General features: G+C 39.0%; 2 protein-coding genes and 1 long non-coding RNA gene across 6 annotated transcripts in view; 1 reads left to right on the top strand and 2 right to left on the bottom strand.

Annotated features, from left to right (window-relative positions):
- LOC135211206 (cytochrome c oxidase assembly protein COX20, mitochondrial-like) overlaps positions 1–1,132 on the bottom strand; it is a 54,854-nt gene extending 53,722 nt beyond the window's left edge. Inside the window, exon 1 of the mRNA XM_064244437.1 lies at positions 976–1,132. The gene's annotated coding sequence lies outside the window, so the exon portion shown is untranslated. The remainder of the gene's footprint in view (positions 1–975) is intronic.
- A 4,892-nt stretch (positions 1,133–6,024) lies between these two features.
- On the top strand, positions 6,025–18,718 carry LOC135211205 (uncharacterized). The gene is made up of 4 exons (XR_010313641.1): positions 6,025–6,143; positions 15,716–15,839; positions 16,127–16,394; positions 18,551–18,718. It is a non-coding gene; the product is annotated as an uncharacterized LOC135211205 (long non-coding RNA).
- LOC135211204 (uncharacterized) overlaps positions 17,384–18,749 on the bottom strand; it is a 180,539-nt gene continuing 179,173 nt past the window's right edge. For all 4 annotated transcript variants that reach the window (XM_064244434.1, XM_064244432.1, XM_064244433.1 and 1 more), the window contains one exon: positions 17,384–18,463. In XM_064244434.1, coding sequence (XP_064100504.1) covers positions 18,260–18,463 — 204 coding nt within the window. In that variant the 3' untranslated portion in view covers positions 17,384–18,259. The remainder of the gene's footprint in view (positions 18,464–18,749) is intronic.

Genomic DNA, 18,749 nt, shown 5'->3' with positions numbered 1-18,749 from the left:
CTGATAAAAAAATAGGAGAGCGCGAACAACGACGTAGCTACTATCTACAGCAAAACGGTTGACATTTGTGTCAGTAATCTAGTTATATACTTTTTCAACAATGAATAGTATTTTCAAATTGATTATCATGAATGTCATAAATTTATGTAATTCATAACCTTACACTGATGTATAACTATTTATTTCAAAATTATCTAGTGCATTCTTCTTCTTTCCTCCCGAAAAATCATGAGTTTCCTTGGACTTGAGGGCAATCGTCATCATCGTTTAAGATTGCTGTGAAGAAAGTGTATCAGCATCTATGGGTACGAGTGGTGTGTGGATTTAGCACGGGAAATGGAAAGTTTGTTGGCACAAATGACTCCGTAAACATCGAGATGGCGTCAATCTGCTACATGTAAGGTAAGTTTGCACTACGCATGAATTGACATTCATTAACCTCTACTTAACCTTATATTATGACATTATTTTGTACTTTGGGAGAAAACTCTTATTTCGAGAGGAATGTAGAGGTCTCGAGGTGTTGCTTCTACAACTGATGTCTCGTGACTGGTATCCATCTCTGGTGTCAGGACGTGTTAAAGTACTTTTTCTGGAAGGTGGGTCAACAAGCAGGCAAGACTGGCCCAGGTAGTCCACTTGGTTGTTTATCCTAATACTAGCCTACCTTCTTTTAACCTATCATATCGCCGGAAACCGTGACCTAACCTGACCTGACGGGGTGGCCCTTACCCATTTTGGAAACAGCATTGTCGAATTTTGCGCTTTTATCCTTAAGGTTGTTCAGCGCCGTGACGAGAATGGGTGAGGCCTACCTAGCTATAGCCAGTTACTACTAGCCTAGGTCTTAGGTAGCTAGCCTAGGTACTACCTAGTAGGTAGTATATAGCTAATCAGTCATTCTAAAGACTCGGAAAAATGTCTTTGACATTCGTTTTTGAACAGCCAACTTTTTCAGTTATAGGTCATACTTACAAATTTCCATATTAGCGCTCAAGAATTACACCTTCATTTGGTTCTGGGAACTAAACACGAAATGTGTAACTCGTATTCTTACACAACGGAAGAAGAGTTACATTTCAACATTAGTAGTAGTAGTTGGTGAGATATACCTCTGAAACGGCTCCATTGCTCCCTGTATTCCTCCTTTGTGTTTGTGTAAGTTTGTTGTGTCCTTAATGCCATAATTCTTTCATAAATTACTTCCTACAACAGATGAGGATCGGGTCAAGTGTATTTGTTCGAAGTAATTTGTCTTTGCGTTTGCGCCTTCTTACCGCCTTATCTCTTTTTGATTCGTCTTCTGTTGTTTCTTCCGTAAACAAGAAGTTTCTTAAGATTTGTTCTCATTAATACATATGATGGTACGTCGTCCTTCTTCCTTTTTATCGTAGTGTTTAGAAGTGTGCAATTGGCTCCAGTTCGGCAAAGGGTAGTTGCTCATGGCCTGTTTTCATAAATTCTACCATCTTCCTTTTACTTTGTTCTCTATTTCTTCATCCTCTCGAGTACTTTTTCATCCATCCCTATGTCTTCCATATAGTTCACACACACTTTCGTCCATTTATTGTTCCAGATTTATTTCACTTCTACTGACACATCAGCGAATCATTCTTTCCATATCGGCATAAGAAATCTCGTTTACATTTCAGGCATAGCTACCTATCTTCACCCCTTTGCGTATTTACAATGGCATTTCTGGAAACTCTTTTAGTATTACCTTTGCTATTCTTTTTTTAACGTTGTATTTGTTTAACTGATATATGTTTTTGTTATAAATATATGTAGGTAGTACCATATGTTTCCTAATATTTCAAGTTTTCATACCAAGTAGGTCTTCAGTCTTGAAGATAATCTTTTGTCGTCTATTATCATTATTCCTGGCTATTTCAACTTACTGTCATTTCCGTAACGACTCTTTCCACCAAATCATGCATTATGTAATATAGTACTTTTATGCTGATTTTTGTAATTATTTATTTCTAGACCTTAACTTCTACACACCTTTATCTTCTATTTTGCTATTATCAGGCTGTCATCTCCAAAACAAAGATAAACGCATGTTCAAGATTTTATCACTATATCCAACCACAGTTTTCCTCCATTTCTTTTCTAATTGCGTATATCATCATAATAATCTTGATTTTGTAATTTTTTGGCTTACGTGCACCTTTGGACTGATTGATTTATGGGTTTTCGACATATCGCCAAGCACTGGGATAACTAAGGCCATTCAGTGCTGAAACGTTAATGTTTGGAAAACTCTGCTAGTTATTGTGTACTAGACTTCTAAATCTTCTTCCTTTCTTATTTTATTGCACCCATTTCTTCTTAAATAAAATAGAATGGAATATAGAATTGAAGCAAAAGCCAAATGTTGTGACCTATTAGGTCATTCAGCAATGAAACGGAAATTGGCGGTAAAAAAAGGTTTGAAAGGTGTAACAGGAGGAAAACCTCAAAGCAGTTGCACTATGAATCAACTGTCATTAGAGGGTGGAAAGTAAGACAGAAGAGAGTATGAAAGGAGGTAGAGTATAAGGTATGAAAGGGGTTGCAGTTATGGGCCTACGGAATGCTGCAGGGAAACTCAAATATTACTTACAATGCACCACGATTGCACTGACTGCACAACATCCTGCGAGGTCCTTTTCTTGTGTACCTATATGACATTTCTTATTCTTTTTTTTTCTTTTTTTTTACACTTCATATTTTCTGTCTTCTGTTATGATCCTGTGTACTTGTCTTCTTTCCTTTTCATATCATCAGACTTCTGTTAAAATTTCTTCAAACTTTGCAAGGCTGCTTTCATTTGTTATTATTTTCTTTCTTGCCAATGTCCCTTTCTAAAATTTACCTACTATTCAGCATGACTGTTTTAGATTATGATGACGCTTATCATATTCAATATTCAAAGGGTATTAGGACATGTTGTCTCTTACTTCTTCTGATATTGTACAGTAGCTCTTCATTACTGTAATAACTACAACACAGTGCTATACTGCATTAAATACATGTCAATAAAAGCACTGTGGAAAAGAGAGACAGACAGAAAGGATAAAAAATATATTGTGATTGCAAAGTTTATCCTAATGCAATGTCTACATACATGTACACGTACCTGTACACATGCCCACATACACTAAAAATATGTGTGCAGCACTACATTACTGTACCGTATTAAGTACAATCCAGTATTGAACTGCATTAATTAAATGTTAAAAAAAATTGTATGTAGAAAATAAAAATGAAGTGTACAAACAGAGGTTCAAACAGGAAAGTATTGGTTGCATGCATCCATTCACCATCTGATACCTCAAGCATTCTTACCGAGTTACTCCAGAACTTATGTACGGTCATCCACTTGGACTTGTTCATACCAAAGCCATATGACCCTGGTCTGGTTACCCGATTAATACGATATGTGCAAAATAATTTTACATACTGTCTTTATTGGACATGGGTACATCCAATGAGCATTGAAAGCCACAAATCTAAAGTCCAGTAAGCTGAGATACCCTTGAATACACTAATTTATTTATGTAGTTTAATAAATTACTGCTCCTTTAATTAAACCAATACAATACCGTAAAATTCAACTACAAAATTAATAAAAATAAGCAAGTGCAGGAAAGAAAGAACTGATAATTAGCAAAGTCAGTTAAGTATTCAAGAGCCCATATTACAGCCTGCAAGTGATTACTTTCTAGATATCTTACAACTAACATCAATTCCACATAGAGCCTACCCTGAACTAACCTGTACTTTACACTGAACATTAGATTCAAGAGATTTGTATAAAAATATATCACCAGATGACAGCACAGCAAAAAAAAATTATAATAATAATGTATGTTATAGGCTCAGAGGTCTGGTTACATTTATCTTTTATCCTCCTCCTGTACCACCATAGTCAATATATCTCGTAAGTATTGTATTGAAAAATGACCCAAACTGAAGAGAAAACAAAGACTGTGTGTGCTTAGGGGAACTTTGCATGTCAAGATCATAATGTGACAGAAGGAAGTAACACTATTCCCTCAAGAGTTAGGAAAATTATACACTTGAGGGAATAGGGGCATCAGTGTAATGATATTCTAAAAATGCTTCCAATGTATTTTAATGTAAAAAGGGAGCTAAGAGTTCATGGGAAGTGTGAATTCAAGATCTATTAAAGCAACAATGGATCATCAATTGGGGTGATGCCCTGGTCAGAACAAATTCATATTTCAGCGAGACATGAGGGAAATTTATTAACATTTGCAATATCTCAGCAACAAAACAATATAAAGAAAAAGTTTCAGATCTGACAAGTCTACATTTATGGGAACTCAGACAGAGTCATGGCTAGGGGTTTCGCTGAATTGTACATTGTTGCTACACGTTACAAGGGTGCATCATGGTCTTCCGAGTAAATTTGGTAAGGTAGGATAAGGAGCTTTTCTGCCTCAACTTCATCTATACTCAACATTATACCAACAGGCACTGTTCTGGCCTAGATCATAGATGAGAGAATTCCTGATATTAGTTGGTCTGTCTTATGGAGCCCATAGTGCAGGTGTGGCCAACTACCAAATACCCCGTGACCAGGTACACACGCCAACAGTCCCTGAATCACATGGCTTTTTATTAATTTTACCGGACTTCCAGCTGGCGCTTAGAATATTATCCGAATGTTAAGACTGAAGGTTTGTTTCATATATGAACAATGGGTTTTTCCTGTCAAAATGACAAATTTCGTAATTAATTTGTATTTTTCATAACTAACAAACCTTTGGTCTTATCATTAGGATAAATCTTCTAGCATCAGCTGGAAAACCAGAAAAATTAATAAAAATTGTATATACAAGGAACTATTGGCACAGATTAATAACATTATGAAATTTTTCAGGTTCCTCTTACCAACCCTCTCAGCACTACTGAAGGGTGCTCCTCCAATTTTGAGTCTCTTACATAAGCTGGAGCACTCTTAAGGTTATCATAAAGTGATGGATTTGTATGGAAAATCAACGCGAGTCTTGAAATCAGATTCTTTGGATATTGGACGTATCATAGAACTAGAAAGGTAAAAATTTCTTGTAACCTTTTTCATACCACCTGCACTGACTATTGCAAGAGAGAAACTGTGCCTAAAATGACAAAGTTACTTGTGCTCAAAAGAAACTGGTTATAATTTGTGTACTTTTCATTTATCTTAATTTTTCACAAACCTATTTATAAACATTATCAACAGTAACAATTTTATAACTATTCACTTCCCCTTCTCATATATAAACACTTTAGTATATCTACCAAACTCTGGACAAACCTATATGGGCCTCTGCAATATTTCTAACTTCTTTTTCAGTTCCCATGTCTGCAACATGAGTAACACAGGCCTAATGTGCATAACATAGTTATTACTGGAGTACTTCTCTTAACCAACAGTCTCTGCATATCCTGGCTGATGCTCTACTTATTTACCGCTCTGAATACTAACCATACAATCCAAGGTAACATAAGTGTGTTACCTCATAAGGCTGTCCTTCCACCACAGCATAGTCCTTTTTCTTTCTTTCCTTTGTTCTTAAAAACTTCAGACTATGAAAATCTACAACTCTATGTAGATTTTGTAATCCTTGGCAACTAATGTAACACATCTGTCACAACTGATACAGTTACAAATATTGATCACCTCGTCTTCCCAGCAGTTATTTAATTTATTTTATTTCTAAATGAGCAGCCATGTTTACCCTAATATCAGATGATTTAGGCGGGAAACACAAACTCAGGCCAGACTAGGCATGCCCGGCACCAGCCGTTGGCTGCAGGAAAGACTCCTGTTAGCCTTAGGGATGTGTCCCAAAAGGGAGTGTGTAGGTAGCTAGGTACTTCGTAGGCCTACTCCTAAGATCTTTTATCCTGTGAACTTCTCCCTGGCGATATGCTCTGTCTCCAGGAATGCAGCCGGAAGGGGGGATAAGCTGACCCCCAACACCCAAGCTTCACATAAGCATTCGGCTTCAGTCCTCTCCAAGCCGTGACCTCGGACGGATGTCCCAGCCAGCCTTCCATTAGGCCTACCAAGGCGCTACTGGCACGCTCAGACCTGAGACAAAGCCGATGCCGCATTCTACAAAGGTCCTCTTACTTACGGCATCCAGGTACGTCTTGTGAATCAGTCATATTGCCAGTTCTTTCCCTCCGAGTCACCTAACTACTCCACATTTTCAAAATTCAAACTCCTAATTCTCAAATAAACATTCCTTTGTTCCTTTCACAGCCTTGTGGCTGCATGTCTCCCTTTTGTGATCGTCCCAGACAACTGAAGTCATTGAATATTTCATTTAACACTAAGAGTTTCTCCCCAGTGTGTTAGACAAAGTGAGCAACTGTAACTTGTGCAAGAAATCTTTAATTCATTTGTCTAATCTGGGAATTTTTCCTGATCGGCCGAGTCACATGTTCAAGTCTCTTCGTAAGTGCTGCCTTAATGCAAGATAATATGAATAATTTTGAAAGCCAGCATCTACGTTAATCTTATTTTTAGCCAGCTCTCCCCTTGTGAGAGAGATAAGTGTCCCCCTATGCGGACAAGCTGCATTTACTCTTTCTCCAGGCCATTCAATGGCCTCGTGTAAATAAATGTAATGTAGATTAATCAGCTGGTTTTTCAATGGCGACCTCCTCTAGAGTACCTTAACACAATAAATCCTTTTAAGGTAAGTTTCAAGTAATTTATTCTGCATTTTCCCTCAAATATTTTCCTTTACGTATTTGGGCCCTTAAGGCAGGCTCATACGTAAAAGTGTCGACGCTTGCCACGAACCTGGCTTGCTTAAAAAACTTGTAAATCACGTTAGTCCTTGTAAAACGTAAGACTGTAAATGATTTTACAAAGCATATGCACACTTGCGGGAGACACACAGACTCATGGTCAGGCATATCATTCATATATGATTTATTTTATAACCATTGTTAGCTTAAGGTACGTTAAGTACGTAATTATTTTAGAAGTGTTTTAAACAAGTGTTAACTTAGAAATATAGTGTAACGGCCAGAGCGCAGAGCGAATTCTGTTATTTTGTATTGGTACTCACCTGACGAAACATGTGTGTAAGATAGATGCCAGAAAGTACTAGTTAAAACTAGAAAGTGCTTTGCCAGGGTTTATTGCATGTGTTAGCAAGCCTAGCTAGTTAGGAGTGTTCTACTAATAGTTACGGCAAAAAAAGTGTACAAATCTTTTGTCTGTGATATGTTAAGGGAATTTGTTGGAACTTAGTTAACATTTCAAGAGTTGGTAACCGCTTAGCCTGCCAGCTCGTCCGCCTGGCACATGCGCTCTTCCAGGCCTGGCAGCCAGCCAAAACTCACTCGTTCACCAACGGCAGCCATCTTCACCCCCTTAAAGCTTTATCTCAACGATTTAAGCCAATTAACGTACATCATGATGTGTTAACGTAAATAATATCAATCACCATACTAGTATTTGTCGTTCTGCCAGAGAAATTAATGTTAATTCACCTTGAATAAGAAATTAGAATTTCGTTTGTGTAAATAGCACTGCATTTACAGACATCAGCTGTCTCATCACCACATGTAGCAGCACTCACTGCACGTTTCACCTCGTATCGCTCACTCGCTGGCTGAGCGAAAGCTTCATTCCACTTTGTACTTAACATAACCTCATTTACAAATGTATTGCTAACATTTTTTCTAACATCCTTACCGTCATTTTCAATTGTCACAGGGACCTAATAAACTTACGTAAAGTTAACGTAAAGCTTAAAAGTAGATTACATTAAAAGAATTGTTAATGTAAAACGCGTCATTGTAAATTTCATATTATAAGCGCAAGCCGCTACCAGTAATGTAAAAATCGTTCATCGCTAGCGCGTTATCGTTTTCATAAAATTTATTCAAAAGCAATTATTCCATTTAACTTTAACGTAAGGAGATCATTTAACGCAAGTTGTGTCATATTAAACTAACATTATTAGTTCAAATAAATACAAAGGAGTTCGTCATATATCATTTTCACCCTCTCAGAGAGAGAGAGAGAGAGAACCTATTATTCCTAAAGCCAAGAGTACTACGTCCATTGCTGACGCATACAACATTAACATTATTTTAGTCTCTTGTGACTTTCATTTACACTGAGTGTGATACACGCCCGTGTCCATTGCAGTCTTGCAACCATTATTTCATTTACCAAGTACTTCAGCCAAGGACTGAGCATTTCCAAAATGACCATTACCTGTCGTTGCCCGAGTGGTTTTTTTTCCATTTTTTATCCCAAAAAGACTTGCATATACCGCAAGCACAGGTTGCACAGTGTGCACCGCAACCTCATTACTTCCATCAAGGAAGTCGTCACCAGTCTAGGACTGGCCACCATCAGTGCACCATAGGCCTTACCATTTTACAGTGCCACTAATTCGTGACACTGTCCATCGACTGGCTGCTGAAGTACCCCCCTTTTACTTTCTCTCTGCCACGAACAGAGTGCCATTTCTCTTCAGTATATTTGAGTATACTGCATTTAGTGTCGTCCGACAGGACACACCAGCCCGCTACCAGTGCCATCAAGGAACGCCTCCTTAAAGTGCCATGCACCTGTACAGACGTACAGGTAGCTCTTTACTTGCGTGTCCGTCCTTACGGAACGCCCAATTCATTAGTGTTTCCATGTACAAGGATCACTGATCCTTCGGAACACTCCAAGGAACGCCTCCTTAAGTGCCGTGCACCTGCACAGGAAGTACAGGCAGCTATTTACCTGCGTATCCGTCCTTATGGAACGCCCAATTCATTAGTGTTTCCATGTACAAGGATCAGTGATCCTTCGGAACACTCAAAGGAACGCCTCCTGAAGTGCAGCAATACCAGCCCTAAGTGCTGTCAAAAAGGAACGCCTCCTCAAAGTGCCATTGCACCTGTACAGACGTACAAGTAGCTATTTACCTGCGTGTCCATCCTACGGAACGCATTTCATTAGTGTATCCGCTATTACGGATCCCCCAACCAAGGAACGCCTCGCTAAGTGATGCTACATCAGCACTCGAATAGTGCTGGCAAGGAACGCCTCCATAAGTGCCGTGCACCTGTATTGGACCTACAGGTTGCCCATTCCAGCGTATCCCCAAGTTAGGAACGCCCATCAGTGTGACCTCTAAACTGCACACTCCAGTTGATTTTCTCACCTCATTAGAAGGTGCCATTCCAGAAGTGCCATCAACTTACGGGACACTTCCCAAGTGCCACAGAGCACCCAGTCTTTTCAGACTTTTCATTACCACATTGCAGAACCTATTTCTAAGTGAGTGCCACATTACCAAGTAGGCACTCCCATTCCATACAGAACTATTCCTGGCCACCATTTTCAAATTTATCCAAGCCTCTACTGCAGCCAAAGGGAAATGTCTTCCCCTGCTTCCCACGACTTCTTTGCCATAGAGCTAGAGAGGCTCCGAACCCTCATAACTCTGGGCAAGGAGGCCAGTTACACTGGACCAGCACTCGGCCAGTGGGTGAAAGCGCAGCAGGATGCCACATGCCAGCAAGAAGGTAAAGAAAGGGAAAACCAGAGAAAAGCCAGAGAAGCAGAGAGAAAGGTAAGAGCAGCAGAGAGAAAGCATGAGCTAGCTCTCACAGAGAAGGAACTCGAAATCAAGCGGGAGAAGGCCCGTAAGGAAAGTATCTTAGCTCAAGCCACTCTGCCAGCTTCCAGCCCTACACCCACTGTGTCTCACAGTCCTGCCGTCTCTGGCCGGTCTTTTACCATTTCACTGACTACCTCCTCCCGTTTGGAAGACGTAAGCCCACCAGTTAACCCCGGACTTGTTTCCGAGGGTGATTCAACGGAGGACTCATTCACCTCCCCACATCTAATCACTGCCAGAGAGGACTCTTCACCTGTGCTAGAGCACACTGCAAGCCTTGGTGACCCCACAGATTCGCAACCTGTGGTGCCATCTCGGCCTTATCACCCAGTGCCACGGAACAAGTTCTGGAACAAATTCTGCCGAGACTGTGGCCGCAACGGTCACATGTCTGCAAACTACAGAGGGTGCGCAAATTTCAATATTCCTGCCATTGCAATGGCAGTTACCAATTCCTCTTCACTAGGACCCCCAGCTAAGGGCCCTATTACTGTCACACCCCTCCAAAGCCATGATCCGCCAAGCCACGTCAGAGCCTTTGATGACTCTGGCGCTCAAATCTCCCTGATATGGGAAGATCCAATCCCCCGAGGGGCTAACGTTGATAGACGGCAACTAATCACGATTGAAGGCATCAATCATATTAAGCTGATCCTTCCGACCGTACAATTGAGGGTCACCAGACCTCACTTCTCCAAAGTATGTACTCTTGCAGTTGCAAGCTACATTCCAGGAGGTTATGACCTCCTCTTAGGGCGAGACATGAAGTCTCCTGCTCATTTCAAAAAGCCTAGGGGTCCTAACCCCACACCAAATCACTCCAAAGCAAGGAGCCATCCAAGACCTACTTCCTCCCGGAAGTACGGGCACCAACAATCTCTCCGCTACCAAGGAGGGAGATTGATCACTCCCAGTTCCGCTGCAAAACCGGCAACATAATAGGACACTCCACTAATTGGCCTAGGTTCCCTAGCAAACTACCAGCAGCGGACACTGTCCATGTTCCACAAGGCTTAGCCTTCCACGAGAGACAGGAGCCTCTCTCCCATTACCAAGGTCCCGCTGAGAGGTATTGCACCTCCGGTACCCGTCACAGGTCCAGTCAACCTCACCTCTCTGCCAGTGCCACTTGGCAGCACTGAGCAGTGCCAAGCTCCGTCCAGCCAGGACGTAGAGCCACCACAAATCTTGACCTCTGCGCCTGGCCCTGAGCTAGCGCTGGCGCCTAACCTTATCAAGGATCCTCCTAAAGGAGATCCTCCAACAGGCATGGAGCTTACCGCAGCCCATGGCCAATCTCGAGTCCATGAGTCTTCTTCAACATCACCTCTGTCGCCCGAGGATGAACCTCCGGCAGACCTCACCTTTACACCTCCTCTGGACGACCAGGAACTGCCCAACCAGGAGTCAGCCTGGAGTCTTACCCTTACGATGGCTGTTGCAGCAGCCGAAGTGAGGGCCTCCCCTGCAGTAGGTTCCACCTCTACGACGACGGTTGCTGCAGATATCGAAGTAGGGTGTTCTGAAATCCCTCAGGCTACCACTGCCTCTGCTCCTGATGGCGTTTCTGGCCTTACCCCAGAGTCAGTGCCTCCGTCAACTCCTAGGACTGGTGTAGCCAGGCCCTGGAGGAATAAGAAGAAGAAGGGACGTACCCAATTAACTCACTAACCAAAGAGCCACCTGCTCTCCTTGGCACCTGTGCCCTAGGTACATATTCATTTGTAGAGTGATCCTGGCACCTACCCAGAGAAGGTAGCCAGCCTGATCTCTGCCAGTAGATTAACCCTTAAACGCCGAAGGGGTATAATAAAAATCGTCTCCCGTATGCCGAGGGGGTCTCGGAGTGAGCGCCAAAGTGAAAAAAATATTTTTTTCAAAAAATCACAGCAGGCTTAGTTTTCAAGATTAAAAGTTGATTAAAAATTCAATTTTGGCTCCTTTTTTTGTCATTGCCTGAAGTATAGTATGCAACCACCAGATATGAAAAAAAATATCATTATCATATATAAATAATGCGATATATGATAGCGCGAAAACAAAATTACATATATAATTGTATTCAAATCGCGCTGTGAGCAAAATGGTTAAAGCTAACGAGTTAATTTTTTTTTCGTTGTATTGTACACTAAATTGCAATCATTTTGGTATACAGTAATACTTTGGGTTACGAACCGATTAGTATACGAATTTTTTTAACTTACGAAGTGATGCCCTCATTCTGGAATACAAATTTCACTTGGAATACGAATGCGCGAATTTCCATCATGGGAGGCCGCCTGCTTTGTTTACATCGGACATCGGATGAGCGTGGGATCTGCAAACGAATTTTTTTCGGCCAAAACTTAACGCCTGCTTTGTTTACATCGGACATCGGATGAGCGTGGGATCTGCGAACGCATTTTTTTCGGCCAAAACTTAACGAGGGTCACGTGACTTCCTCCCACGCATCCCTTGACCCTTTTTAAACCATAACTCTTTCACTATCTCGCTGGCGGTAAGATTGAACGCATCTGTCCGTGATACGCTCTCAAATTTGCTTAGTGATTTGCGCACGTGTTGTGTTTCCGTGATAGTGCTTATACATTACTATTACCCAAATACTAAAGACAATGGCTCCCAAGATGACGAAGGCATGCAGAAAGAAGGAAAGCATAAGAAAGGAGATGATTACAGTCGAAATGAAGAAGGAAATTATCCAAATGCATGATAAAGGCGAGCGCGTGAAAGACATTGCAGCATTCTTCAAGCGGTCGCAATCAACGATCTGCACTATTTTGAAGAAAAAGGAAGAAATTAAAGCCAGTAAAGCATCAAAAGGTGTGACAGTATTGACGAAACAACGGCCTTATATTCTCGACGATGTAGAAAATTTGCTCATGGTTTGGATAAACGAGAAGCAGCTGGCAGGAGATTCCGTAAGTGAGAGCATCATTTGCGAAAAGGCTCGTAAGAGTGCAACAAATTTGTTTATCGATAATGGGGTGGGTCATTTCTATAAAATTTTAAAGAACAGGCAAAAGCAAGCCTCCATAGAAAAATATTTTTTCAAAATTGTGAAAGACAACACAGTGTCGCGCAAGCGTAAAATTAGTGATCGTAGTGAACGGTGCTCTCTAGAGAAAGAACCAGAAAGTCTTCCTGAAGTGTTCACGGAGGGAGATTTCCCCCCCAAGCCCTAACCCTCTCCTCCTCACCCTTCCCCTCCTCCCGTCTCCGTCAAGCCAGCAGCCACACTCGCCAAAGGTAAAGTTCAGGTTTTACTGTGCATGCATATTAAATCTAGTGTTTATATTTAATTTCATTCTTCAATTTTATAATTTTATGTAATTCCTACACGAATTTTCAACCTTAGTGAACAAAAATTAATGGAAAAATATGAATTGAAATGGTCATTCATGGTCGGGTGGAACGCATTATTTGCTTTTTATAACATTCTTATGGGGAAATCCATTTAGGTTACAAATTTTTTTAGGTTATGAAGCAGGTTCTGGAATGGATTAAATTCATAACCCAAGGTATTACTGTATAACACATTGTAAAACGATCAAAGAACACAGAGAAAATATTATCACAAAATGATGCATGAATTCGTAACGCTCAGACGTAAACAAATGTTTTTTCAAAAATTCACCATAAATCTAAATATTGTTCTAGAGACTTCCAATTTATTTCAAAATGAAGATAAATGATTGAATATTACTATACTGTAAGAGTTTTAGCTTACAATTGCAGTTTTCGACCATTTCAGACGAGTTAAAGTTGACCGAATGTCAAATTTTTTTATATATTTTTTTTATATGTAAATATTTTGAAAATGAGAAAAGCTACAACTTTCAATTATTTTTTGTTGTATTCTACATGAAATTGCACACATTTTCATATATTAAAACTCTATGAAATGCCTAATATGAAACGGAGCAAATATTCCGAGAATACGACATACTCATTTCGGAGATTTGCGGCGGAGAATCAGCGCGCGGAGGGAAGGAAAGTTTTTTTTTTTTTAAATTCACTATAAATCTAAATATTGTGCTAGAGACTTCGAATTTGTTTCAAATGAAGATAAATGACTGAATATTACAAGACTGTAAGAGTTTTAGCTTACAATTGTGTTTTTCGACCATTTTGGTAGAGTCAAATTTGACCGAACATGGTTTTTTTTATATTTATCGTGATTTATATGCAAATATTTCGAAAATGAGAAAAGCCACAACCTTCAGTTATTTTTAATTGTATTTTACATGAAATTGCACACATTTTCATATACAAAACTTATGTAACGGCTAATTTAAAATGGTGCAAACATTACAACAATCGCACATGATTTTTCGGAAGAGTTACCGCGCGGACGTAAGGAAATTTATTTTTTTCATAAATTGACCATAAATCGAAATATTGTACTAGAGACTTCCAATTTGTTGCAAAATTAAGGTAAATGATTGAGTATTACTAGAATATAAGTGTTTTAGCTTACAATTGCATTTTTCGACCATTTCGGTAAGTCAAAATTGACCAAAGGTTGAAATTTTGGCACTTATCGTTATTTATATGAAAATATTTCAAATGGCTAATTTAAAATGGTGCAAACATTACGACAATCGCACATATGATTTTTTCGGAAGAGTTACCGCGCGGACGTAAGGAAAAAGTTTTTTTCATAAATTCACCATAAATTGCAATATTGTGCTAGAGACTTCCAATTTGTTGCAAAACGAAGGTAAATGATTGAATATTACTAAAATATAAGAGTTTTAGCTTACAATTGCGTTTTTTGACCATTTCGGTAAAGTCAAAATTGACTGAAGGTTGAAATTTTGGCACTTATCGTTATTTATATGAAAATATTTCAAAACTGATAAAAGCTACAATCATGAGTATTTTGTTGTTGTATTTTACATGAAATTGCGCACATTTTCATATATAATACTCCATGTAATGGTTAATTTAAAATGGTGCAAAAATTATGTCAAAGTGATAAAATAATTTCTGAGATGTGTCACTGATACTTTTTAGTGTGATAAGAAAGAAATTCGCGCTTGCGCGCCTGCGTAACGATTGTAAACAAAACAACACCTTGATTCGTAAACTCCCAGCATCCCCCAAGGCGCGTGATTCAAAAGTTTTCGGCTGGTAGGCCTATAAGTATTTTTCTGCAAATTTTTAAAAAAACTTTTCTATGTTGACGTAAAATACGTCCAATCGGCACCCGACAGACAATTTATCTCGACGTAAAATACGTCCAATAGGCGTTCAAGGGTTAACAATTCAACCCCCTAGAACTTGTATCGCTAACCCTCACTTAAATATCCTAATTACCTCATTACATTTCCATCCTGGTACACTACTAACTGCTCATCATCCTCACGCATCATTACCTCATCTTACATACTTTAACAATTCAGGTTCGATAAACCACTGCTGTGCGTACCGCACTCTGGAATGATTGGGTCTCTAATTAATTGTAATGAGTAAGTTAGGCTAATAATTTAGTACCAGGGCATTAGGGTAGTAGCAAGTAGAATTTTCAAAGTAACCTTACATAGGGGTAGAGTAGACTGTCGTCACAGACAACCAGTAGTTCTCAGTTAGGCTAGACTACATTAATTCCATAAATTTGTAAACTTAGCATCTCCACCTATAAGTTAGGAAGGCCATTGTAGTTAGCCGTATCGTTGCTCTAAAAACCTCAGTTAGAGTAGGAGATCTGGGTAGTCGAGACGATCATCTTATTTAGCCAAGGCCTTCACGCCCAAAAGGGAGTGAATGCCTTCTTAACAGGGGGAGCTGTTACAAATATTGATGACCTCGTCTTCCCAGCAGTTATTTAATTTATTTTATTTCTAAATGAGCAGCCATGTTTACCCTAATATCAGATGATTTAGGCGGGAAACACAAACTCAGGCTAGACTAGGCATGCCCTGCGCCAGCCGTTAGCTGCGGGAAAGACTCCTGTCAGCCATAGGGACGTATCCCAAAAGGGAGTGTGTAGGTAGCTAGGTATTTCGTAGGCCTACTCCTAAGATCTTTTATCCTGTGAACTTCTCCCTGGCGATATGCTCTGTTTCCAGGAATGCCGCCGGAAGGGGGATAAGCTGACCCCCAACACCCAAGCTTCACACACGCATTCGGCCTCATTCCTGAGACATAGCCGACGCCGCATTCTACAAAGGTCTACTTACTTACGGCATCCAGGTACGTCTTGTGAATCAGTCATATTGTCAGTTCTTTCCCTCAGAGTCATGTAACTACTCCACATTTTCAAAATTCAAACTCCTAATTCTCAAATGAACATTCCTTTGTTCCTTTCACTGCCTCGTGGCCGCATGTCTCCCTTTTGTGATCGTCCCAGACAAGTGAAGTCATTGAATATTTCATTTAACACTAAGAGTTCCTCCCCAGTGTGTTAGACAAAGTGAGTAACTGTAACTTGTGCACGAAATCTTTAATTAATTTTGTGTCTAATCTGGGAATTTTTCCAGATCGGCCGAGTCACATGTTCAAGTCTCTTCGTAAGTGCTGCCTTAATGCAAGATAATATGAATAATTTTGAAAGCCAGCATCTACGTTAATCTTATTTTAGCCAGCTCCCCCCTTGTGAGAGATAAGTTCCCCCGTGCGGACAAGCTGCATTTACTCTTTCTCCAGGCCATTCAACGGCCTCGTGTAAATAAATGTAATGTAGATTAATCAGCTGGTTTTTCAATGGCGACCTCCTCTACAGTAAATTAACACAATAAATCCTTTTAGGTAAGTTTCAAGTAATTTATTCTGCATTTTCCCTCAAATATTTTCCTTTACGTATTTGGGCCCTTAAGGCCGGCTCCAACGTAAAAATATGTAAATCTACTTCTGATCTACACTTCCCCAGCATTTTTCAATTTCTATAAACAGTATATTCATCATATATTTCCACTGTTCACTAATGTTGTACTTATATTTACTGTACCCTGGCAATCCCTTTCCACTTCATCCTTGCTGTTGCTACATTTCCTTACTACCATCTCAATGTCAACTTTACAATATAGTATCTATCAACCATAAAAAAGTCCTCCTTCTTCTCCCTTTCTTCCTGTTTGTTCTTTTTATAAATGTACTACAGGTATCATATTCCTTTTTCCACATAAATCTTGCAATCCTCACTGTAGCTTTTGCTATGTTTTTTTTTTTTGCAATTTTCTTACGTTGATTTAAAGTCCTCTTATCTATATCCTTCTTCTCATCTTTTACAAACTTCAGCAACTACTTCTGACTCTGCTATTTGCCAAAGTCATCTGTACATGGTAACTTCTAGGTGTCAAATGGCTTGGCAAGATCTGAAAGTACATGGAAAACTCATCCTTTTTGCATGGTACTTTAGTAGTTGCCCCATCTAAGGCATGATACCAACCTGACAACTTGATTCAAACCATTGTTCTCCCCTTTTAAGCTCTGACACTTCTTCAATCAAATCATGCTCAAACAATCTTACTCCTATCTACCTTTGACACTGTAGTTCTTGAGAATGCCAGAATACTTGCCTGAAAAGTATGGATGTGGGTAAACTAAGCATTAAGTACGATGCAATCAACTTAAATTTTGAAGATAATGAAAGGTAATCCCCATATCTGGTAAGTTTTGCTTCACTGCTCGTCACACTAACTTGTCTCATCCTGAGACCATCCTATGTCCCATCACATAGGCAAATAGTGTGATGAAAAAACAGTAAATTTATACCTCGAACAAAAAAACTTCATACATCACTGAGAAAAATTCAATTAGATCACTGAAAATGCACAACATACAAAAACTTCACTAACAAATCAAAATTCAAACTAAAGTACATCCATATTAAAAAAATATATCAATATTCTATTACTTTTTTCAATCACCACTGAAAACTAAACTGAAGGAGGGGTGAAAACTTATCCATTCAGTGAAAGAAAACTCACCAAAGTCCATTTATAATACGCAAGCCAAGTCATGAAGTGAAATCTTTCTGTGAGTGCGATAAGGTTTCTCCGGGTGAGTAACCTTATTCACCGAATTTAATTTACCAAACCAACTAACTTTTAAATTACTTCAGTCACAGTACAATAAAAGGTTTCCAATTTACATAAACAAGAATATCTCATATATAATAAGAGCATGGAGTTGGTGGCTGAAATGGAATTGTAACAACAAAATGGATATATGTAACTAATACATAATTTAGTCAAATGTGCTTTTAATTAAAACTTCCATTAACTGCCTTCAATTGCATTCTATTTGTAAAACCATGATTATTAAGAAAAATAAAGCCAATTTAATATAATATAAAAAAGAACACTGACATAAAGATAAGCAAAAATAATTGTTGACCCAATTGACTACAATTATATAAATTATTATTCATAACCATCATTTTAATAAAACTATATCCAAATGGATAACAAAATTACTGAAACCATCACAATTATGACAAGGAAAGCTAACAATGGATATAGTAGTATGGCTTACAATTAATTATGTTAGTGATATAGAGTATTTTCTTGGTATTCTTTAGACAAAAGTAATTATTGAGGATGGCATAAGAGTTATATCACAATTAATGGCAGAGGAACTACTTCAAATTAAGAAAAAAAATCTTATGATATTTAAGTAGTCTCCGTTTCTTTGGTGACAGCCCCTAAGCCTTCATTAGTAAAAAGATCAAATTCTGGTCTTGTATTTAGCAAAGCACCTCTAACATGACTAAAACTAATAGATTTAGGAGGAACTACGTTGGGGTCCGATGATTTCTCTTCCCAAGCCTGGCAGTATGATGACCTCAGTAAGTCTTCCATAAAAGAAAGTGCTGCCTGTAAAAATGATATGTATTAACAAAAGTTAGTTTGAAGGTAAAAATTTCCATAAAAGTATAACTGACAAAATTCTTTTGTTTGCAGGGACTGTTGATGACCAACACCAGGTAATTTGTTACTGGAATGTTCGATATCTCTTTTTATGATGACAAAGATGGCAAATATACAAATAAATTTCATATTAACCACTGCTATAACACAGCTTATAGTGATGTAACTTGTATCAGACTTAACATTACCAACAATAAATCAAGTTGCACAACAAGGATATACGTATAAGGAA

The sequence above is a fragment of the Macrobrachium nipponense genome, chromosome 4 (genome assembly GCF_015104395.2).
Source record: "Macrobrachium nipponense isolate FS-2020 chromosome 4, ASM1510439v2, whole genome shotgun sequence".
Taxonomy (NCBI): Eukaryota; Metazoa; Arthropoda; class Malacostraca; order Decapoda; family Palaemonidae; genus Macrobrachium; species Macrobrachium nipponense.
The sequence above is the reverse complement of the archived record's forward strand: the minus strand, read 5'-3'. Positions and strand labels throughout refer to the sequence as shown.